This window comes from Tasmannia lanceolata, unplaced genomic scaffold (genome assembly GCF_043159265.1).
Source record: "Tasmannia lanceolata isolate RefF3 unplaced genomic scaffold, GAP_Taslan_0.1 ptg000019l, whole genome shotgun sequence".
In the NCBI taxonomy this organism is placed as follows: domain Eukaryota; kingdom Viridiplantae; phylum Streptophyta; class Magnoliopsida; order Canellales; family Winteraceae; genus Tasmannia; species Tasmannia lanceolata.
This window is the reverse complement of record NW_027518696.1, coordinates 19,377,838-19,402,822: the sequence shown is the minus strand read 5'-3', so window position 1 is coordinate 19,402,822 and position 24,985 is coordinate 19,377,838. Positions and strand designations below refer to the sequence as shown.

The 24,985-nt window shown below is 39.5% G+C and overlaps 2 protein-coding genes across 2 annotated transcripts; both read right to left on the bottom strand.

Annotated features, from left to right (window-relative positions):
* Nucleotides 1-191: 191 nt before the first annotated feature.
* On the bottom strand, nt 192-15,108 carry LOC143852902 (B3 domain-containing protein Os01g0723500-like). The gene is made up of 4 exons (XM_077362552.1): nt 14,912-15,108; nt 14,452-14,767; nt 13,923-14,152; nt 192-680 (listed from the first exon to the last, which is right to left on the bottom strand). The coding sequence occupies exons 1-4, from the start codon at nt 14,990-14,992 to the stop codon at nt 408-410; spliced, it is 900 nt and encodes a 299-aa protein (XP_077218667.1). The 5' UTR covers nt 14,993-15,108; the 3' UTR covers nt 192-407.
* A 4,831-nt stretch (nt 15,109-19,939) lies between these two features.
* Nucleotides 19,940-23,818, bottom strand: LOC143852856 (B3 domain-containing protein Os01g0723500-like). The gene is made up of 4 exons (XM_077362479.1): nt 23,530-23,818; nt 22,719-23,034; nt 22,184-22,410; nt 19,940-20,564 (listed from the first exon to the last, which is right to left on the bottom strand). The coding sequence occupies exons 1-4, from the start codon at nt 23,608-23,610 to the stop codon at nt 20,253-20,255; spliced, it is 936 nt and encodes a 311-aa protein (XP_077218594.1). The 5' UTR covers nt 23,611-23,818; the 3' UTR covers nt 19,940-20,252.
* Nucleotides 23,819-24,985: the final 1,167 nt, after the last annotated feature.

The window sequence follows — 24,985 nt, the reverse complement described above, 5'->3', positions numbered from 1 at the left end:
GCACAGTGCTATCCAGGCCAGGCACAAGTCAGTCCAAGTGAGCCAAAAGAATTCTCAAAGGAAATATAACTAGTATAACATACAAAATATATGCAGTTTTTTTGTAGTATTTACTGTTACAAGTAAGAAAAGATATATACTGGGCATCTATATACAATCTATATACAGAGCATATTCTCTCTCAACTAAAGATATATATATATATACACACACACACACAGAGAGAGAGCATTTATATATCAGTATTTAGTTACATACCATGTCTGGGTAGAGAAACATCTTCCTCCTTTCAAAATTGAAGTAATACACAGAACGAACGCTGCAGCATCTATACAGAGCATCTATGCATGGTGCTACACTGCTGCTAGAGGACCAAAAGAACAGAACTTTAAGCATCCCAAGAACCATCAGATAGCTTGAGATTTGATCCGTGCCTTACCTCCATTGGCAAATCGGAAAATATGCACACACATTTTGAGCTTATCCACAAGCTCAAATATGCAGGAATCTCCTTCTTCAAGATTGTTACCGCGTGCAAAGGCAATCCACCCAGCAGATATAGTGTATCTACCCCTGTGAATATTAATTTGCACTTCCCATGTCCTCTCCTTCGGATCTCTGAGGATGATCTTGACTCTTTCTTTAGGAAGATGTGCCCTTGCGAATTGACCAGGTATGTACTGCGTCGATAATAGTTAATCAGAAGGAAACAATTATTGAGACAATAGCATGCAAGTCGGTCATGATCTAAATGAACCAACTAAAGCATTGATTATCACAGGAGGAATGCTAATTTTCTCTCTCCATCTTTTTTTTTTTTTTTTACGAATTCTAAAATTGCCTGTCCAAGTGGGATTCAGCATTGGAGACTGAACCATGAGTAAGGCAGGATAGAAACAAAGAGAGGTAGAGGTAAAATAACATGACTAACAACAGGGTTCACCTGAGATTAGCAATATGGAAGAATTACAAAGGCGTTAGCCCAAAATTCTTAGCAAGTTAGCAAGTTAAAGAAATTTTGGTTTGGTACCATTGTACATATGGTGTGTTTTCGTTGTAAGGGTGAAACTATGTGTTTTCATTGTGAAACTATGTGAAACCATGTCTTTTCATTGTAATTAGTCACGATTTTGCCTGTTATCATCAAGAGTTGAGGCCGCTCCAATTGCAAACTGATCCTACCATGCCGTTCATCAAAGCTTCTTTGATGTATTTTTTTAGATTTATTCACGGATGATTCCAGGTGAGGATCTTTTCTATGCCTTTGGAAAGGTTGAGAGGCATGACAATTTTTTTGGCGTCGACGTTGTTGGACTCGAGAACGCTAATAATCGTTAACCCCTTTTGTGGCTTTTTTGCTTTTTCTTCAATTTGATTTCTTTCTCTCTTTTTCTGTTTCGTCTTTTCTTTTTTATTGTGTAAGCCTTCTCGACGGTGATCTCGCTGAACTCGTCACTTAGAGCCTCTCCTAACTTCAAGCCAAGTGACGGTCGTGTTTGGAGATTATTCTTTGGAGTTCCACGCAAAAGCAAATAGTCCCACATCAGTAAAGTGAGATGGAAGTGTATGGGTTATAAGGGAATGGGCACCCTCCCTCTAACAGCTAGATTTTAGGGGTGAGTTCTACCCGGTTAAGTTCCCTACAATGGTATCAGAGCTGGGGCGTGGTAACTTCCGAGAAGATCTCGGTAACCCCGGAGTGCCTCCGAGGACGGAGGAATTCCCTCGGAGAAGATCTCGTGGTTCCCACGTAGCTGCCGCGTGGAGGGGCGAGATGGTCCATGTTGCTCCGTGTGGAGGGGGAGATTGTTGGAGTTCCACGCAAAAGCAAATAGTCCCACATCGGTAAAGTGAGATGGATGTGCATGGGTTATAAGGGAATGGGCACCCTCCCTCTAATAGCTAGCTTTTAGGGGTGAGTTCTACCCGGTTTATTCCCAACACATAGATTATGAAAGAATCACTCATTAGTCACATACTTGTATGATGAAGTCTTATAAATTATAAGGAAGGCCATTTTGGGGGAAAGAGTATTATATTCAACCCATCTCAAGAGTTCGCTCTCCTTTCTTCTCTTCCTACCCTTCCCTTTTATTTCAAAACACAACCCAAGCGCCCTTAGACACTTTGAAATCAATCACCTGAAAGACCTTCAATCATCAAAGTTACTTATAAAAAGAAAAAAGACATGCACATGCAATCATGGAAGAGAGAGAGTAATCATATGGCAGTTCTTACAAATTACAATGAAACCAACTCTTAATTACAATGTGATATTAACAATCCTTTTCCCAATGTAACAATCCGGACTCATGCCCATGCCCATGCTGCCTTGAGATCTTCACCACAAGAATATTCTTCACCGAGCACTAATCTGTAGTACCTTAAGCCCCAAATCACAAAAACACTTTCTTATTGATATTTTTTCATAAAAAGAGGTAAGCCCATATAAACCTCACCACTAGCAGCCTAGATCTACTGAGGAACTCTATCAGCTTTCTAGACAAACATCCAGACTGATGGGAACGAAGAAAGTCCCAGCTATGTCATATTTATAAGTTTATAACTCTTGTACTTCCTTGAACCCCCCCATCACCAACCTCAAAAAGTCAAATTTGATCATGAAATTGCATGCCCAACACTCCATTAATAAGATCCATCGGAGATTGATGCAGGAGCATCCCCTAGAATTTCTACATCGGTCTTCATGGGCTCATTAACGTGCGATTAGTTAGCTAATGATGTAGCGTAGTTTTGTCATTTCAGTTGTTTGTGTCCTTTTTTGGTTTAATTGGGGTGATTAGGACATTTTCTCTTTGTAAGTGGGGCTGATATAAAGCCCATCTCCTTCTTTAGGTGGGAGCTTTTGATCAACTTGATCTGAGACCTAGTGTTTGCTAAGTTGGGAGAAATCCCTTCTGAGACTTAGGGTTTGCTAAGTTGGGAGAAATCCCTTTCCTGTTGAAACGACTAAGGTAAGAAGAACCTTAGGGCTTGGGATTCAAGCTCTTCTCCTTCCTTCATGTCTCCTACCTTGTACCATGCAAGGATCAACTTCATTGTACCTCAGCTGAGCATCCCATTGCCCAGCCCTATCCAATTGCATTCCAGAATTCCTAGAGAAAGATATACCTCCATTTATGTTTGTTACCTAGCTGTTCATTGAACAACCAGATTTCCTCTCCATTACAACTCATATTTGTTGATACTCGAAATTTGGGTATTGTGGATGCGTGAAACCAGCCCCCAGAATTTGTGCACAAGACTTTAGGTGATTGGGGTAATAGCCAGTCAACCCAGTCAACCCTTGATAAATTTTCGGTAATAGCCAGTCAACCCAAGAAAACCATGCAAGGCTTTACGTGATTGGGGCTTCAGCCAGCCCACCATAGATGCTATTTTGTCAGGGTCTACGGCAACACCTGCATGAGAGATGATGTGACCTAGGTACTTAACTTCCCCTTGACCAAACTGACATTTTTCAAGCTTTACAAACAATTGGTGAGTCTTCAGGATAGAAAAAGTAATTTCCAAATGTCAGACATGATCATCCATGATTTGCTATAAACTAAGATATCATCAAAAAACACAAGAATAAATTGTCTCAAATGATTTTTAAATACCTCATTCATGAGAGCTTGAAATGTCGAGGCTGTGTTGGTGAGACCGAAAGGCATCACCAAAAATTCATAATGGCCTTGATGAGTTCTAAAGGCCGTCTTACCAATGTCAGCGGAACGCACCCTAACTTGATGATATCCAGAGCGTAGATCTAGCTTTGAAAAAAATCGTGCACCATTCAACTCATCTAAGAGCTCATCAATCACAGGGATAGGAAACTTATCCTTGATTGTGATTTTATTCAAAGCCAATATCTCTTTTTCATATGTTGAAAGCAAGAGATACTTTCCTTGAAGGGCATGACTAAATAATGCGATTGGCCTTTCCTGCATCAAAACGGCCCCCACTCCTGAACCCGATGCATCACACTCCACTATAAAAGCTTTTGTAAAATCAGGAAGAGCAAGCACTGCTGCACATGTCATCACTTCCTTGAGCCTCTGGAATGCTACCTCGGCAAGAGGGCTCCTGTTACGAACCTAAATCGGTTCGCAACGGTTTTGATCTTCTTGGAGGGAAGATTAGCCGCTTGATCCACTTCGAGGGAAGGATCAATCCTCCTTTGTGCAAAAAGACACAATTTCTAAGATATTTTCTTCATCCCTTCACTGAAAGTAACATGTGCTTATATAAAGCACTTAAACATAAACATAGAAATAGATGGAGAAAAACAAAGAAATTGCTAAATAAAGATAATCCTAATCTAAATTAATATTCTAATCTATCCTACCTACTAAAAATAGCAGATGTGGTGAGATCTGATCTTATTGTCTAAAATATCAACTAATTTATTCTTCCTAAGTAGGACCAATTAATTAGGCACGTATCATTCCACCCCTCTTGAAATCAACCTTGCCCTCAAGGTTGGAGATTAAGCACGGCTATTTGGTGAAAAATCAGATCTTGAACACCTTCCGAAAGTCTTTTTCCTTCTCACTCCTTTTCTTCTTCTCTTTGTCTTGCGACTAGTCAATATTTCATATGTTGTCATCAGAGGTTGTGGCAGCTCTCTTTTCAAATTGATCTTATAGTGTTGTTCGTCAAAGCTCCTTTGTTGTGTTCTTCTTGAATGATTTGGATGTTAAGTCACGGATGGTTGTGGGTGAGAATCTTTTCGATGGCGTTGGACATGTTGTGAGGAGCGGTAGACTCTTCAGCGGCGACCTTTCTTTTGTGGCTTTTTCGAGGTTTCTTTTATTCGGTTTCTTTCACTTTTCTTCTTTTCTCCTCTTTTTCTGTTTCGTCTTTTCATTGTAGAAGCCTTCTCGATTGCTATGCTGATTTTATTCAAGCCTTCCGCAAACTGTCAATGCTCTTCCATCAATTCCATGATCTCTCTTATATTCTCCTCCCACTGATCCATTGTTCCTCCAATTGTTCCTACACATGGACGGATCGCGTTGCTCTGATACCACTTGTTACGAACCTAAATCGGTTCGCAGCGGTTTTAATCTTCTTGGAGGGAAGATCAGCCTCTTGATCCACTTCGAGGGAAGGATCAATCCTCCTTTGTGCAAAAAGACACAATTTCTAAGATATTTTCTTCATTCCTTCATTGAAAGTAACATGTGCTAATATAAAGCACTTAAACATAAACATAAAAATAGATGGAGATAAACATAGAAATTGCTAAATAAAGATAATCCTAATCTAAATTAATATTCTAATCTATCCTACCTACTAAAAATAGCAGATCTGGTGAGATCTGATCTTATTGTCTAAAATACCAATTAATTTATTCTTCCTAAGTGGGACCAATTAATTAGGCACGTAACAAATCAGCTTCAAGATAGGTAAAATCCTAACCCTATACTGCTGGAATTTTTCAATTTCCTTTGAATTGATGTGAAAAGCACAACAAGATAGACAAGAAATTACATGTTGCTGTCCTGAGGGAATTACCAGTTGATTTAGTTTGGTTTTTAAGACAATTTAGTTGTTGGCTTTCAAAGAACCTAAATTGCATAGATCGGGTGAAACTTATGGTTTGTTTGGTAGTTACTGTTTGGATTATGAAGGTGCTCGATTGAATTTTCTTGATTTGATGTAATTCAATTAACGGCCCAAGTCATATGGATTTCCAATTGTTTGCTACGATCTCAGAGCAGCTCACAAGTATTACAGGATTGTGAAAAAAAAAACTGTGGCAAGCTTGTTTCCATAACTACTGTTCTTGACAAATTTAATTGAGCACAACCTTGTCAAGACTGCCTTAAGAGCAGGCACAATTGGTTTCCACGGTCATCAGCCCCTATATTGAAGTGGTTTCTTGTCTTCCTAATAGTCATCATCTCTGAATCGCTATTAGAGTATTAGTTAAGGAGCTATAAAGGGGCTAGATGATGGAAATGCCAATGGTGAAGAATGTAGAGTAATAGCAGAAACAGACCTCCATGGTAATGAATCTTTAGCTCCCTATGGAGATTAAATCACCCCTGCAAGCTAGTGCATTTTCTTCCACAATTTACTCTACGTCATATGGTATCAGAGCTTGGATAAACAGAAATCCTCATTTCTGTTGTCCTGGGAAGCAGACTTGGGACTGGTGTGCATCAACTGACCGGTTATTGTGCAGCTGAGAAGAAGTCCCCTTGGAAACTACATGCAAGTGGTTTATGTTGTCACATGTGGACTGAATTGTTGTCATGACTGGTTGTTTCATGTGGATTGGAATTAGTGTGAGCAGTAGCAAAGTTTGAAATACTATTGAACACCTACCAAGGACTGCCTTCCTCTAGTGCTTTGAAGAGCAACATATTGTTCTTAATTGTTGGCTGCTTGTTTGATGGAAGTGGCTGAAAGTTTGCTTCCAATGTTCTGCTATTATTAATTCTCAGGTTTCAAAAGCTTCTAAACCAGTTAAAGCCTGAAGAATTTCACTTGATCTGACACAGAACTCGGATGCAAGTGGGAACTTTGAGAGCATCAGCATCTTTGGATAGTCCGATGGTGTTAAGTCAGGGCTTTGCTATTGCCATTCCTAGTTGGTCATTGTGCCTAAGATTAAAATACCAAAGGGCTGACCTTATTCAATCCTAGGATGAACATCTCTTTCAGTTGAATCGAAGCTGTACATAGCAACAACAGATTGGTGACTCAAGTCATTCCATAGATCATCCTTCCTTTGTTACACAGAAAACGAACCAGACTACACAAAGCCTTGTCTAATTGCAAGAGTATGCAGAAAACAGTCCCTTGTTGTGCTAAATTTCAGCAACCTCACTTGCTACCACAAACACTATAGCTCTTCCTTTGTATGTTGTCCACTGTGATAGCAGTAGGAAAACTTGCTGTTTGAAGTCTTCCTTCGATCCTCTTCGTCACAATTGCTGTTTGTCTGTGGTTCAGATTTTTTTTTAATTATTTTAACTCTTGTGGTCTCGACTCTCAGCTCAGCAACAAGAAGAACCCAACTCCATGTGAAGATAACTCTCAGCTGCCCATGTTTATTTAGCAGATTCCTTGCAAATTTCGCCCCTTTTCTTCACGCCGAAGAGGCTTCAGAAATCAGGAGCTTACATGAGCTTACATGCCTACAAGCTAGTTGAGATGAAGTCCCTGCAAACAACCAGGAGAACTCGATTTTTCGCCATCAAAGTCGCCCACCCACTGCTTATATTTTCAGCCAACATTACTCCAGAGTTCAGAAAATTCTAAACTTCATAACAGCTGAGATAACAACCTCTTACAAGGAGATTTCATCAAACTTGTAGCTGAATTTTAAGCCAATGGCAACCAGATTTATTATCAGAGCTTAAGCCTCCAGGGTCCAGAATGGGATAGAAAAGAGTTGTAACTTCTTTGGCTTGCCTCGGACTGTGGTTTTAGCTTGTCTTTGTGTTGCTACCATTGTTTGCTACAGTTCCGATTTTTGACTTGGTATTGGCCAATTTTCTTGTGTGTGAGTTGGTTTAACATGGCATCTAGCAAGAGAATTTGTTAACCCCACTTGAATCTCTTGCATTCTATGAAAGAAGAGGTTTGAGGCTTGAATTGGAAGCTTGACGGGGTTTCCCAACACAAACCGTCCCCTCCATTGAGTAGATATGATTTTCAAGAAGGGGAGCGGGCTAGTTATGAGAGGAAATTGCAAGGCCTAGCTCCTATTCATTCTAAGATCTGCAATGGACCTACACGTGGAGGCTAAACACCTATTAAACATTGGGACAAATTGAAGAAAGAAGTTGCACGCCAATTCCTACCTTATTGCGATTATCCCAAGTTGAAATCAAGGCCAAGAGTGGCTCGACCTCCTCTTCCACCACCACGGCTACCCAAGGTAATTCCTAAGCCTTCCACTAGTGTTGTTTTTGCTTCTCCTTGCTATGCACATTATGAGTACAAACAAGGCTATAAAAAGGCAGCATATTTGCAAGAAAAAGAATCCAAATATGATGACATTGATGAGAAAAGCGAACGTGGCAGTCGCTCTCAAGTAGAGCATCAAGAAGAGGTAGAAGAAATCATAATTTTGGAGTCGGACACAATCGGCATTGAGCTTGATGACTCTAGTGACTACGGTAATGAAATTCATGAGCTAGAGTTGGATTTTACTCATATAAAAGAGGAAAAAGATGAAGAGGCCGCATCTGGCAGCAAGTTCACTTTGAGCCAAATGATGAGCATGATGTCCCAGTTACTTCTATGGTCAACAATGATGATGGGCATAGCACTCTTCAAGAGTTTGAGATGGAATTCATGTTGAAATAGACTCATACATTTTTAAATATGAAGATGGGGATAAGGATGCCAAGGTTAACATGGAAATGCTCCTTTTTTATGTTGATAATGGGGATGCATTTGAAGGCTCTGATGAACAAGAGAACATGGAGAAAGAAATCAGCCAAGACACTTTTGTCCTAGAGCGTATTTTCAGCCAATACTTGAATGGAATGGGTAATGAAGACGTTGTGGTACTTAGCAAAGAAGATCATACACCACTTGATGAGTTCTACGAAGTTTTCTGCTTGCATCTTCATTAGGTCTGTTACATTTTCATTTCCTTAATCGGCAAGTTACATACTGCCACCATGGTCGCATGAAAAGTTCCATGTTACATAGAAAGCTAAACATAGAATATCATTATGGACTTACAGTGTTGAATAGCGCAAGGATCATATATATATTTGATCCGGGTGGAGTTCGACGATGACGAGGCCGGTGGGGGACTCGAGGACGTGTTCTTTCAAGAAGGGGAGTTTGATGCAGGAGCATCCCCTTGAAATTCTACATCTGTCTTCATGAGCTCATTAACATAGGATTAATTAGCTAATGATGTAGGGTAGTTTTGTCATTTCAGTTGTTTGTGTCCTTTTTGGTTTAATAGGGGTGATTAGGCCATTTTCTCTTTGTAAGTGGGGCTGATATAAAGCCCATCTCCTTCTTTAGGTGGGAGCTTTTGATCAATTTGATCTGAGACTTAGGGTTTGCGAAGTTGGGAGAAATCCCTTTCCTATTGGAATCGACTAAGGTAAGAAGAACCTTAGGGCTTGGGATTCAAGCTCTTCTTCTTCCTTCATGTCTCCTACCTTGTAGCTTGCAAGGATCAACTTCATTGTACCTCAGCTGATCATCCCATTGCCCAGCCCTATCCAATTGCATTCCAAAATTCCTAGAGAAAGATATACCTCCATTTATGTTTGTTACCTAGCTGTTCGTTGAACAACCAGATTTCATCTCCATTACAACTCATACTTGTTGATACTCGAAATTTGGGTATTGTGGATGCGTGAAACCAGCCCCCAGAATTTAAATCGGGCTTCAACTCAACTCAACAAAGCCTTAACCCAAACTAGTTGGGGTCGGCTAAATGAATCCCATGAAGAAGGTAAAAGGAATCTACCGGGCTCTAATCCTGGTTCTAGTTGGTTTCTTCTACGTGGATCATTTTCTTCCATTCTATCCTATCCAAGGTCAAGTTCTCTGTTATGTTCCTAGCTATCAAGTCTTTCCTCAATGCTTCTACCCAAGTTGTCTTCGGTCTGCCCCTACCTCTTTTTACTCCGTCAATTTGGCACAAGTCGCCTCTTCTCACCAGAGCATCCAAAAGCCTATGTTGGATATGTCCAAACCATCTTAAGTGGTGCTCTCTCATCTTCTCCTCAATTGGGGCCCCACCTTTTTACAAATGTCTTCATTTTTAATTCTATCTAGCCTTGTGTGGCCGCACATCCATCTAATCATTCGCATCTCCGCTACACTCATCTTATGCACATGTTGCTTCTTGGTGGCCCAACATTCTGAGCCGTACAGCATGGCTGGCCTCACAGCTGTCTTATAAAACTTTCCCTTCAACTTGGTAGGGATTTTACGGTCGCACAGAACTCCTGAGGCAAGCTTCCACTTCAACCAACCTGCTCTTATTCTATAGTTAACATCCTCTTCAATCTCTCCTTCCATATGTATAATTGAACCAAGATAGCGAAAGATATCCCTCTTAGGTACCTCTTGTCCAGTCATATTTACTACATCCTCGTCCCGCCTCCTTACATTACTACAGTTGCATTCCATATATTCTGTCTTAGTCCTACTCAGTCTAAAACCTTTACTTCTCCTATTCTGTCTTAATCCTACTCAGTCTAAAACCCCAGAATTTAAATTGGGCTTCAAGATAGGTAAAATCCTAACCCTATGCTATTGGAACTCTTCAATTTCCTTTGAACTGATGTGAAAGGCACAACAAGATAGACAAGAAATTACATGTTGTTGTCCTGAGGGAATTACCAGTTGATTTAGTTTGGTTTTTAAGACAATTTGGTTGTTGGCTTTCAAAGAGCCTAAATTGCATAAATCGGGTGAAACTTATGGTTTGTTTGGTAGTTACTGTTTGGATTATGAAGGTGCTCGATTGAATTTTCTTTGGAATGATGTAATTCAATTAACGACTCAAGTCATATGGATCTCAAAGCAACTCAAGTATTACCGGATTGTGAAAAAAAACTGTGACAAGCTTGTTTCCATAACTACTGTTCTTGACCAATTTAATTGAGCCCAACCTTGTCGAGACTACCTTAAGAGCAGGCACAATTGGCTCCACGGTCATCAACCCCTATATTGAAGTGGTGTCTGGTTGAAATGTCCGTATGTTCCATATAAAATTCCTTGCTTAGAAACTTCGGAAAATAACATGCAAATGATAAGTGCTCGAATACATTTTGTGAATCTATCTTGTTGAAGGCTCTTTAAAGTGTTTTTTTACTTAATGCTAATAGTCATCATCTCTGAATCACTATTAGTTAAGGAGCATACTTGCATTGTCCTATCCACGATGGAGGCAGAGTATGTAGTATGTTCAATAGCATTCTAGGAAGCTGTTTGGTTGAGGAAGTTCTTACAGCGGTTGGATGTTACAGCATATACTGACAAGGTCGTATTGATGTGCTGTGATAGCACAACTGCTCTAGCATATTCTGAGGATCCGAAGTACCATGGGAAGACTAAGCATATTGATGTTCATTTTCACTTCATTCAAGATAAAGTTGCACAAGGAAAAGTGGTCCTAAAGCACATCTTCAATGGTAGTATGGTTGATGATCCCTTGAATAAGCTCATAGCCAGAGATTTGTTCCTTTCTCTTGTTAGGAGTATGAGACTTAATATGATTTGATATACTTGTTCATGGACACTGTTTGACATTATTAGCATTTATTCTATAAAGATTCATATTTTCTATGGAATGTGTATATTCTTTGTGATTGAATACGCATCTTTAGTAAAATGTCACCGAGCTTGATTTGACCCACTCACACGGGTGATTCACCTTAGCGCTTATACAGTGAACAAGATGAGACATACATATCATTGGCGCCTGAATGGCGAGCAATATAATTTAACAAGCTTATGTGCTATACGTCGCCTTAGTTGGAGCTAATATGAGACCATCCATTGGTCGATGATAGAGCATCTCCACAACTCTATGTAGCATGTAAGAAGCCGAATGTGAGATTTCAGGCAGGCGCTATGAGAGTGACTGTGTTCAAACTCAAGTTAGGCACTTGCTTAGCAACTAGACTAAGATTCGTATGATGTTCTTTTAATTATTATTAAAGTGACATACGCATTTTCATGGGAATCATGCCATAATATACATATCATACTATATGTGCTTAGCGACGACGATAGTGGGAGTGATGACTGAATCCCTACTTCATCACTGTGTGAGCCACATGGATCATAACTAATACTTTGATCCTATTTGTTCCCTTTATTTGACGTGAGACTATGTCATGAAGAAGAAACTCAATGATGCTACTTTAGCATGTACCTTAGGATCATGATTGATGCGATCTCGTGGGGCATGTGTAGGAAAGTTGTTGAGCCTATTTGAATTGGCATGGGGGCTTTAGGAATATTGTTTGAAACTACACCATGTTGTGTGACTCAGCCACGGTGACTATGTCGGAATTGTATTTCCGATATGAGTCATGAGCACATTACATATTTTGGGGTATATCACTGCTTATTTTTTCAGGGATTAAGAGTGTTGAATCTGGTGTAATCAAATTGTTGGGGCATAGACGAGATGTTTCCAAGTGATGTGCTGGGTTAGTTAGATGATGACTTAACACAAGACTCCTATTGTTGTATTTTCCTTCTCGTTAGGTCGCACGTTCCATTTCCAGTATGAGATAAATATATGAGATTTTTCATAAGAGATGTCACTTGCCCGATGTGTGCGAGTGGGAGATGTTAAAATATGGTGGTCAGGTCATCCGAACCCGAACCCATGATCCGCCCACATGGGTTGGTGGGCCCCAACAGTTAAAGGGATAAATCCATATTAATTATGAGTGTTTCACTAGGACTCCTAAGTTGCGTGAGACTCTTGGACTCCTTCCATGTCACTCTTGGACTCCTTGATTTCTGTATCGATGTGACTCTTGGGCTTCTGACCTGCTAGATTTCTGGTGGGGTATCAGTCTATACTTACACTCCCTACATAGGAGAATAAAAGGTTCAATCTCCTTAGTTTCTCTCTCTAGAGCCATCTCTCTAGAGCCATCATCCGTAGGCTCACGGACTTGTGATCTTGAAGAACAAGGGAGCGACTCTAGTAGCCACTTCTATGACATACAACGAGATCAAGGACGTACACAAAAGCAAGCATCGGTTCAAGATCGTCATCGGATTGGCTGTGGTATCAACATCAACAGGCTCGTAACATGAAGCTAAGATCCTAACTTCTGCATTTGGGTTGCTAACATAAGGTATGACCCCTAAACCTTGTGTGCAAGGTGTTTATAAGTTTTTTTTTTTTCCAAAATGGAGAATAGTCTCAATATCTCAAAATCCATTAGTAAGATGCATCGTGAGGCACGACCCCATTGCATCCACCCTTTTTTATCCTAAATGCCATGTGGCACCCTAAATTTGGATTATGTTCTTCTCGAGGAAAATGCCCAAGCAATGTGGAGCTTGGTGGATTAAAACATTTAGAAAAAATCATAAAACTTTACCAGAGTGGACATATTTTCATTCTAGCACATTATCTGCCAAGGAATATTTCAGCATGTCCATAATTTGCTACATGATTCTTTGATTTTGAGACTAAAGTCATGGGACTGCTGAAGATGTTGTATTAAACTGGTAGATCGTATGCAGAAGACCTGCTTATTATGGATGTCCAAACCAAGCAAGGGTCTCATCTGTTCAAAGCCTTGGAGAGCCCCAAACTTGTTTAGGGGAGGTAGCGAAGTGCCGACATCGAGGTGCCAAACCTTCTTCTAATCATCAATACCAGGCCTACAAGCTTCATGAATACTGAAATAATCTCATAACATGTTCTAAAAATGACATACAATCAAAATGTAACCAAAGAGTAGTTAATATGAGCAAAACAGGTCTTCTCCGTTTTTTTGGTCTGTCAAAGGGATACAACAACCAATGTCCAAAACATAAAGCATAATTGCAGCATTCCCTTACTCCCTACTAAAATATGCATTTTGTTATTATTGACCTTACAAGCGCAATAGCACTCTTGTAAGGTAGAGAAAGTTTTTAAATGGAAGAAGACACAGAAGAAATGACACACCTAGTGATGGCATAACCTCCAAGGATGATATACGAGGAGCAAGAGAGGAAAATTTTTTGCTCCAAAGATGCATAGCTCCAAGTTAAGGGAATCCACAAAATTTAGCCTCTAACACATATGTATGTGGTATTAGGTGGTGAAATATATTTACATGATGAAAGACGACATAGTATATACATTATCAAAACACTTATGTCACATATTGGATTGAGGGAGATTGAATGAGAAATTAATGAAGTGAATGGCATAGAAATTGGCAAAATAGACTCACCACAGTGCGTGGCTTGTGCACATGACATGCAGTCATAGTTGTCGTAAAAAATGGAAAATCGGAGGTAAAGGAGTTGGCTCTTCCCTGGTCTTTTCCATTTTCTTCTGACATCACATGCTGCCTTCTTCGCAAATAATGAACTGTTTCAGCAACACTGGCGGGCAGGTCAAGATCCTCTGTTTCAATCCTTATAACCCCCTCCTCTGGTTTAGGAGATGGCTTATATTTGCCTGCTTCATACAAACAATGGTTATCTAAACCTTATAGTAGATGTAGAAATTAAAAATGGAAGCAGCTAACAGAAGCATTAAATGTCTGACATTCAAAAAAAAAAAAGGCCATGTGATTGCCTTAAGGTAATGAATAAAGAAAGTATGCAGAGGGCAAGTAGAGTTTTTCAGTCATTTCTTGCCCTCTCCTTATGCCCTCCCAATTCTCTCCCTCTTGCACATTCCTCACCCCTCTCCTACCATTGGATAAACTAATATTGCAAGGAAAAAAAATTCCAGAGACTTCTTCAACGGCCTACCTTGTTTTTCTGGTCCATTGAAGAGAGTAGGTTCTTGAAAACTATCGCTCGTAAAAATGTCTTCCCTCTCACACGCAGTTTTATCGAAAATTAGTACATTGAAACTCATATTTCCATCGTATCTAAAAACTAGAAATTCAGAAACCTTTAAGGAGTGGGCTTTGACAAATTCCTCCCAACCATCCTGCAGATATGTACCATTGGTTTTTTGGCTTAATTCAACATGCCAAACCTTATTGCTAGGACCCTCTAGAATGGCTGTTCTTTTAGAAGATACTTCCTCTGAAATATGTTTCATGAAAGCTGGTGGAATCCTCTGCAAATTTAAAAAACAGTTACAGTTTCAGAACACCATTTGGGGATCAGAATAATGGGTTATTTTCCATTTTTAACTTCCTGGGTGAATGAAAAAAATACAAATAAAAAGTAAAAAAATGGGTATTATCAAGAAAAGAAATACCAGACTGTGAGAGAAGTCTCCCAAGAGAACTTTGAAGAAGTGAGGCTTCCTTTCCATGCTGCTTCTACGTGGTATTGTCATTCTCGAATAAAAAAGAACGGTATAAACTGCTCTGAAATCAGATATTGGAAAGTGGCATCTTCTTCCCAAATCCAAAATCTCAGAGAGAGATTCTTTAGGCCCTGCTTTTGCGCGCACTAAAATCAAGGGAAAACAGGGGGTGTGGCAATATCAAACAAGGGGTATAGAAATATCAGACCATGGAATTGATATTGCCACACCCCCTGTTTCCCTTGATTCTAGTGAACGTTGCACATGCATTGCCAAGTTTTTTCCTGCTTGGATTGGAGGAATTTTCTAGATAAGTTTTGAAAGGAAAACTGCACTAAAAAACATGATACTTCCCCCTACTGATTCACTGAAGGATAAAATCCCCCCGTTTAACGTTGTTCGTTTTGAAGGCAAAGTAAAACGTTAAAGGGGGTGAATTTATCCTCGAGTAGTGAACCATTCTCACAGAAACCGTCAAATGGGGGGATTTTATCCGTTTAGGCGGGGGAATATCAGTTCCCTTGTACTTATTGTAGATAAATTCAGCGGAACCTTGCAAATTAGTGATTTGATAGGAAATATGGCTGAAGACATTCTCAGATGGGCTGTTGCATATGAGAGCAGCCACCTCAGGTGAATTATATGAATAAAGACTAAATCTGAGCCTGTGTGGCTTCTCTCACACGAAATGCCTTCAAAATGAACTGTACGGCCCACACTATAGGATGATCTAAACCGCCCATTTGATGGGCCCAATGTAAATAGGTTGCGCCCTAAAATATCATTTTCATAGGATGATCCTAACCCTCTGATCTAAAGAGAGAATGCATATTATGGAAACGTCTATAGATCGGAGGGTTACGATCATCCTATGGAAATGATTTTGGGGGCACAACCTATTTACGCTGTGGCCTATCAAATGGAGGGCTTGGATCATCCTATGGTGTGGACCGCACACTTCATTTTGAAAATATGGGGGGGGCCTATAATTGGGCCTTAATGTTACTGTATGACCCAAGGATGATCCAAACCATCCATTTGATGGGCCAGGTTGCGCCCCAAAAATTATTTCCATATGATGATTGAAACCCTTCGATCTATAGAGGTTTCCATAATATGCAGTTTCTCTTTAGATCGGAGGGCTAGGATCATCCTATGGAAATGATATTTTTGGGTGCAGCCTATTTTCGTTGTGACCCATCAAATGGACGGTTTGGATCATCCTATGGTGTGAGCCCTATAGTTCATTTTGAAAAATATGGGTGGAGCTACCTTGTTTAAAGAATTCAACAAATTAATTGTTGGACCACCGACGGTTGTTGATGTAATAGAGAGACCGGTTAAGCAGTGTTGTACGGTTGTAGACTACAGAGGGAGGGGATGTCACTGTCTATATATATAACACAATTATCGTGGCAAATTTCCTCTATGATTATATCCTTTTAAATAAGCAATGATTTATATAAGCAACGATTATATCATTCCCCGATAAATTGTAGAATGAGTAAGAAATATTTTTCTTGGAACCCAAACATGGCCTAACGATCAATGCTTAGATCAATTTTTGGGTCCCACACCTGGACATGTATGTGTAATGTTGACCGTTGATCTCGCAGTACATAATGAAGCAGCCCGCATGGCTTTGATCTCATGACGAAGGGCATCCCATGCACAAGGTTGAAGGACTACAAAAAGGGCGATGATATTCTCACCCCGTTGCATTACGCATGCGCCCTCATATAACGTGTTTTGATGTCAAAAAGCGTTAAAGTTGCCCACTTTTCACATCAAATCACATAATAAGGGGAGCGCATGCGCAATGCAGAGGGAGTGAAAATATCTTCTCCCTACAAAAATCAACAGTTAAACTTTCTTGCTGGAAACTTGAAGGAGGCTCCATGGATCAATGGCGGATCAACAGATCTAATTACATCTATATTGCAAATGTGGGGCCCATAAAGTGACAATTAGGAAAGATTCTAAGAGGCAATTTAGACTGAAAAAGGATACTAATATTCAAACTACCATGATTTGATAATGGGATAAACTCACCTTGTCTTTTCTTCTCTTTTCTTTTTGGGAAAAATAGAGATGCACCCCCTCAACTATGGCCAAATTCCACTTCTAATCTTGTGGTTTCGAAGGTACCAAAGACACTCCCTCAACTTTATTACATTTTTAAGTAGACCCCCTCCGTTGACAGTCCGCTAGTTTACTTTGGCGGAATGACTAAAACTAACCATGGTTAATATTTTGAGGACAGAAACACTCTCGTCACTGGTTTTAAGCCATTTGTAGAGGGATTAGGGTTACACCATTTCCCACCGCCGTTGTCGCCATCTTCCGCCACTGCCGTCACCTCCACCACAAACAATGAAACCCCACTCCATTGGCTACATCAAACCCCACATTTCAAGAAAAAAATAACACTGATAAAAACAAAAAAAGGTCTAAAATCTTAGGATTTCTGTACAAAGCATGATAATGACGTAAATGAAGATAATTAAAACTCCTACATCGAGAATTTGTGCTGATAAATAAACAAGGGTTTGAATAAAACCTTAATTTTCAGTTTTAAGGTATGAAAACCCTAATTTTTTAGTTGGGGAAGATGAGGGCATTATAGTCATTTCCTCCTCTTCGCCTGCTCCATCACATTAAAAAAACTCACGGATAGTTTAGGGGGTGTCTTTGGTAACTTCGAAACAACGAGGCTAGAAGTGGAATTTGGCCATAGTTGAGGGGGTGTATCTATATTTTTCCCTTTCTTTTTTAATCAGCTGAAGATAGCTTTTGGGATTTGTATTAGCCTTTGATAGCTTGTTAAATAATAAAAGGGAAAATTACATTTACAGCCCCTCTAGTTTCTGACACATTCAACTCTAACCTTGACTTTCAAAATGTGACAAGTACACCCCTGAGGTTTCAATTTGTGTAAGTTAGACCCCCTCCATCAATGGTCTGTCAATTTAACCCGTCGGAAAGATCCAAACTAACCTGGGTTAAAATTTTAAGGACAAAAATACCCTCATCACTGGTATTAAGCCATTTACAGAAAGATTAGGGTTTGCCACCGCCGTCGTCATCGTCGTAGCCATCCTCGGTCACCGCCATCGGCTTCCATCCTCGGAGAGAGAGAGAGAGAGAGAGAGAGAGAGAGAGAGAGAGAGAGAGAGAGAGAGAGAGAGAGAGATATCCCCACTATAGACAATAAACCCCCCCACCCCCCTCCATGGCTATATCAAACCCCACATTTCAAGAAAAAAGCAGAAATAAAGACAAAAACTCCTAAATTTCAGACAAAGCATGAAAATGATGTGAACGAAGGCAAATAAAACCCCTAAATCGAGGGTTTGTGTTGATAGATAAATGAGGGTTTGAATCAAACCCTAATTTTCAGTTTTCAAGTATGAAAACCCTAATTTTTAGTTGGGGAAGACGAGGGCATTATAGTCATTTCCGCCTCGCCGTCCATTCTGTCACGTTAAAAAAACCAGTGGAACCTTAGGGGGTGTACTTGTCACGTTTTGAAAGTTAGGGTCAGAGTTGAATGTGTCAGAAACTAGAGGGGGTGTCAATGTAATTTTCTCATAATAAAAAGGCAAGGTGAGATCCTTATGTTATCAACGGTAATTTGAACCGCAATAATTCAAGTTTTATACAGTCCTTCAATTTATAATTGGTTATCAAAGATAATATGAACGGCAACAATTCAAGTTTTATATAGTCCTTCAATTTATAATAGGGAATTTGCTAGGAAATTTCGTAGGGGACATTTCGCGGCTGGCTGCTGCATGAGAGAGCAGCCACACATGCTCACTTTTCAGAAGATTTTGTCTTATTCATTGAATTTATTAAAGGTGGCTGCTTTCTCATGCAACAGCCAGCCGCGAAATTCCTGCCTCCGAAGATGAGTCTTAATGCCTCATCTGCAAATAAAACTAAACTAAATTAATATTATTTATAAATAAGGATCAATTTTGTAGCATTCAAAGAGGTCTCAAGTCACTCTCAATCCCAGCTTACATGAAAAAGTTAAAAGATCAAACAAAAAGACATCACTGTTGGGACCCGGGTAGAACTTATCCTCAAAAGCCGGACATTACGGGAAGGGTGCCCAAGTCCTTATAAGCACATCCACATCTATTTACTTTTCCGATGTGGGATCCATTGCTTTTGCGTAGAACCCCCAACAATCCCCCACTCCATGCAGAAGCAGCGCGGATAATCATGCCCATTCACACGGTGGCAATGTGGGAACTACGAGATCTTCTCCGAGGGAATTTCACCGTCCACGAAGGTACACTGGGGTTACCATGCCCCGGCTCTAATACCATTTGTTGGGACCCGGGTAGAACTCACCCTCAAAAGCTAGTCGTTAAGGGGAGGGTGCCTAAATCCTATTTGTTGGCATTTTATGGTGTGGCCCACATTAGTGGGACCTACTTTAAGATAAAACGTTGGCTTTCCTATTCACTTTGTATTCTACTCACAAAGGTAGTCTTACAGATAAATCCCAAGTGTTTTAAAACACTAAAACACTTGAGTGTTAGAGGTGTAGAAGGACACAAATTCGTTTGTGCCAAAATCTATAAATATGGGTTGCGCTTGATGGGAAAAATACACATACGTATAGCTCAAGTTCATCATGAAGAGGGTTCCTAATCTGAGAGGAAAATATGTGCCTGCTATTCCATCGATCAAGCCTTAAGGTCTTCTACAGATTAGAAGAACACTCTTCCATTGTTAGAGGCGCAACGGTGATCGTGTTCATGGTTGGACAAAGCTCAAGGGTTTCGTGATCTTTGATTCTAATCGCCATGGCCGAAAGTAAGTTCCGCATTATTTAGAATTAAATAAAGTCTAACACTATTCACTTTTCAAACGTGGGATCCTTAGCTTATGCATGGAACCCCCAACAATCATAGTCTTTAGTTGAATCTAAACATCCACAAACTGGCATAAGTGCATATATGCACACTACCTGCTATTGATGCGTAGTGGTGCCCAGGCAAGGCAGCCAAAAATATTCTCAAGGCTCTGTTTTTTGTAGTATGTTCTCTTTGTACCAAGAAAAGATAAAGATATAAACAGAATACCTATATACAGATCATGTTCTCTTTCAACCAAGAAGACATATAACAGAGCATCTATACATCAGTATTTGGTTACATACCATGCCTGAGTAGAAACATCTTCCTTCTCACAAAATGGAAGTAATTCCCTACTGCAGTTAGAGATAGAATTGCATGGTCCTGCACTGCTGCTAGAGGACCAAAAGAACAGAACTTTAAGAATACCAAGAACCGTCAGATGGCTTGAGATTTGATCTGTGCATTATTTCTTCGGACAATCGGAAAATATGCACCCACATTTTGAGCTTACCCACAAGCTCAAATATGCAGGAATCTCCTTCAAGAAGATTGTTACCGCGTGCAAAGGCAATCCATCCAGCAGATAAGGCACCCCACCCACCGGGTATAGTGTTTCTACTCTCGTAAGTAACATACTTCACTTCCCATGCCTTTCCCTTCGGATCTTGGAGGATAATCTTGACGCTTTCTTTAGGCAGATGTGCCCTCACGAAAGACACTGGTATTGGCTGCATAGGTAATAGCTAATCAGTAGAAAACAGTTGCTGGGACACAGCATGCATGTCAGTAATGAACTAAATGTACCAAGTAAAACATTGATTATTAGACGAGGAATGCTAATTTTTTCTTCTTTTTTTCACAAATTCTAAAACTGCCTGTCCAAGCCGGGGAGAGGGGAAGAATTATTATGTTCAACCCATCTCAAGATTTCTCTCCTTTCTTCTCTTCCTACCAACTTACCTACAAAACAAAAAAAAACAAAACGGAGACACACATATGCACACACGAGAGAGAGAGAGAGAGAGAGAGAGAGCTATCATGTGGTAGTTCTTACATTGTAAGAGAGAGAGAGAGAGAGAGAGAGAGAGAGAGAGAGAGAGAGAGAGAGAGAGCAATCATGTGGTAATTCTTACACATTACAATGGAACCAATTTTTTATTACAGTGGGATATTAACAATCTTTTTCCCAGTGTAGCAATTTGGACCCATTTACCAATGCTTCCTTGAGATCTTCCCCCAGCACCGATCTGTAGTACCTTAAGCCCCTAATCATAAAAACGCTTTCTTATTGATTATTTTTCATAAAAAAAGAGAAATGAGCCCATACAGAACTCACCACCAGCAGCATAGATCACCTGAGGAACTCTATCAGCTTTCTAGACAAACATCTTGACTAATTAGAACTAAGAAAGTCGCAAGTATGTTCCTCTTATTATCATATTTATTTCTCTTGCACGCACACACCACCCAGAAAAAGAGAGAAGTCAAATATGATCATGAAATTACAATTTGAATATTGTCTCAAACTCCCAACATTCCATTAATAAGATACATCATGGAGCACAACCCCATTACTTCCAGCCTTTTTTTTATCACAAGTGCCATGTATCACCCTAAATTTGGATTATGTCCTAGAGGAAAATGCTCAAACTTATATTTAAGTTCATTGCGAAAAATATAAAGTACCAATATACACATCTTGATTAAAACTTTTAGAAAAACTCATAAAACTTTACCAAAATGCCCAATGCCAAGGATTATTTGAGCATTTGACCATAATATTTTGGTTGATAGTTTGGTTTTGAGACTACTTAAGTCATTGAATCGTATTCAGAACAGCTACTTTAAATGGATATCCAAAACGAGGGAGGGACTCACCTGCTCAAAGCCTTTGAGAGCCCCACACTTGTTAAGGAGTTAGAGTGTAATAAGCATCAAACCGGGTCTTTTTCCTTTTTTGTCAGTCAAAGGGAAACAACCAATGTCCAAAACATAAAGAAGAATTGCAGTATTCCCTTACTCCACTTACCATTGACCTTAGAAATGCAATAGCACTCTTGTAAGGTAGAGGGGGTTTCTAAACGGAAGATGCAGAAGAGATGACACACCTAGTGATGGCAGAAGATCAAAGGATGAAATATGAGCAAGATGCATAGCTCCAAGTTAAGGGCGTCCACAAAATTTAACCACTAAGACATGTATGAGGTATTTTGTGGTGAAATATATTTACATAATGAAATAAAATATATATGTTATCACAACAGTTATGTCACAGCGGTTTGATGAGGATTAATGGGCAAAATTAAAAAAGAACTGAATGGCATAAAACTTGGAAAAATAGACTCACCACAGTGGATCCCCTGCCCACATGATTTGCATTGATAATTTTTGTAAAAAATGGAAAATCAGAGGTAAAGGAGTTGGCTCTTTCCTGGGCTTTTCCATTTTCTTCTGACATCACATGCTGCCTACTTCCCAAATAATGAACTGTTTCAGCAACACTGGCAGGCAGGTCAAGATCCTCTGTTTCAATCCTTATAACCCCCTCTGGTTTAGGAGATGGCTTATATTTGCCTGCTTCATACAAACAATGGTTATCTAAACCTTATGGTAGATGTAGAAATTAGAAATGGAAGCAGCCAACAAAAGCATTAAATGTCTGACATTCAAAAAAAAAACAAAGAAGGCCATGTGATTGCCTTAAGGTAATGAATAAAGAAAGTATGCAGAGGGCAAGTGGAGTTTTTCAGCCACTTCTTGCCCTCTCCTTGCTTCCTCTCCTTATGCCCTCCCAATTCTCTCCCTCTAGCACATTTTTCACTCCTCTCCTACCATTGGATAAACTAATATTGCAGGGAAAAAAATTCCAGCGAGCGGCCTACCTTGTTTTTCTGGTCCATTGAAGAGAGTGGGTTCTTGAAAACTATCGCTCGTAAAAATGTCTTCCCTCTCACACGCAGTTTTATCGAAAATTAGTACATTGAAACGCATATTTCCATCGTATCTAAAAACTAGAAATTCAGAAACCTTTAAGGAGTGGGCTTTGACAAATTCCTGCCAACCATCCTGCAGATATGTACCATTGGTTTTTTGGCTTAATTCAACATGCCAAACCTTATTGGTAGGACCCTCTAGAATGGCTGTTCTTTTAGAAGATACTTCCTTTGAAATATGCTTCATGAAAGATGGTGGAATCCGCTGCAAATTTAAAAAACAGTTACAGTTTCAGAACACCATTTGGGGGTCAAAATAATGGGTTATTTTTAACCCATTATTTTAACTTCCTGGGTAAATGAAAAAATGCATTAAAAATAATGCATTTTTAACTTCCTGGGTAAATGAAAAAAAATACAAGTAAAAAGTAAAAAATAGTTCTAACCAAGAAAAAAAACAACAGATAATAGAACAGACCCTTGAAGCAAACAGATGCAACAAAGAACAGAACAGACCCTTAAAGCAAATAGATGATAAATGAAAACTAACACAAATAAAAAGTAAAAAATAGTACTAACCAGGAAGAAACAACAAAGGACAGAACAGACCCTTAAAGCAAATAGATGCTAACACCAATTTCATAGTAAAAATTGGTTCATTCTAAATCAAATAAGTTAAGATCGCATCCAAAGAAAGCAAAACCTAAGATTGTCATCTGGAAATCGAGAGAAACAAAAAGAAAAAAGAAAAGAATAATACCAGATGGTGGGAGAAGTCTCCCAAGAGAACTTTGAAGAAGTGAGGCTTCCTTTCCAAGCTGTTTCTAAGTGGTATCACCATTCTCAAATAAAAAAGAACGGTATGAACTGCTCTGAAATCAGATATTGGAAAGTGGCATCTTCTTCACAAATCCAAAATCTGAGAGAGAGAGAGAGAGAGAGAGAGAGAGAGAGAGAGAGAGCTTCTTTAGGCCCTGTTTTGAAAGGACCCTCTTCTGAAAGGAAAAGTGGAAAACTGCGCTCCATAATCAATTTTTACTTAATATGGATACATTCAGCCTACGCTTTTAAATTAGGGGTTGCATATGAGAGTAGCCACCTCAGGTGAATTAAATCAATAAGACAAACTCTGAGCCTGTGTGGCTTCTCTCACACGTAATAGGCCATCTGAGAAATGCCTATTGCTATGTATGGTCCCTAGCAAATCCCTAACTACAATTATATTATTTTCTATCTAAATTGTAAAAGGAAAAAAATGCTTAAGAAAAACATTTTTGTAAGAAAAGTATGGAATGTGGCATTAATTACCAAAAAATACGGATTGGGGTACCAATTAAAGTAATCATAAAACTTGAGTGATTCTTCAGAAACGGGTGGAAAAAAGACCCTAATACCCTTCTGACATGATCATAGTCCTCGAATGCTGCTCTTCCGGACACATTCATAGCTCAACCTCAATGATTATCTTTAAAGTAATATTTTATTATTTCTCAGTTCTCTTTTGGCTGAGAACGGCTACGTTATTGAATATTTTATTATTTACACATCTCTTTTGGTTGAGAACGGCAACGTTATTGAGTCTTTTATTATTTCTCACATCTCTTTTGGCTTAGAATGGCTACGTTATTGAATATTTTATTATTTCTCACGTCTCTTTGGGCTGAGAACGGCTATGTTATTGATTATTTTATTATTTCTCACATCTCTTTTGGCTTAGAACGGTTACATCATTTAATATTTTATTATTTCTATTGTCTCTTTTGGCTGAGAACGGCTACGTTATTGAATATTTTATTATTTCTCACGTCTCTTCTGTTTGAGAACGGCTACATTATGAGATATACATTTAACGTTCCTTGGCCCATCGTATCAAGAAACACCCATCGTTCAAAGATATCAAGTACACGGTCGGATTCTGGAGTACGCCGCCGGAATATCAAGTACGCTGTTGGATTTTCTGGGTTCAAACATGTGTTCCAAACGTATCGAGTACGCTGCCGTATTCTGAAGATGCCTCCGGAATATCAAGTACACTGCCGGATTTTTTGGGTTCAAACATGTGTTCCAAAAGTATCGAGTACGCCGCCGGAATATTGAGTACTCTGCCAGAATATCAAGTATACTGCCGGATTTTCTGGGTTCAAACATGTGTTCCAAACGTATCGAGTACGCCACCGGATTCTGGAGTACACCGTCAGAATATCTGGAGTATGTAA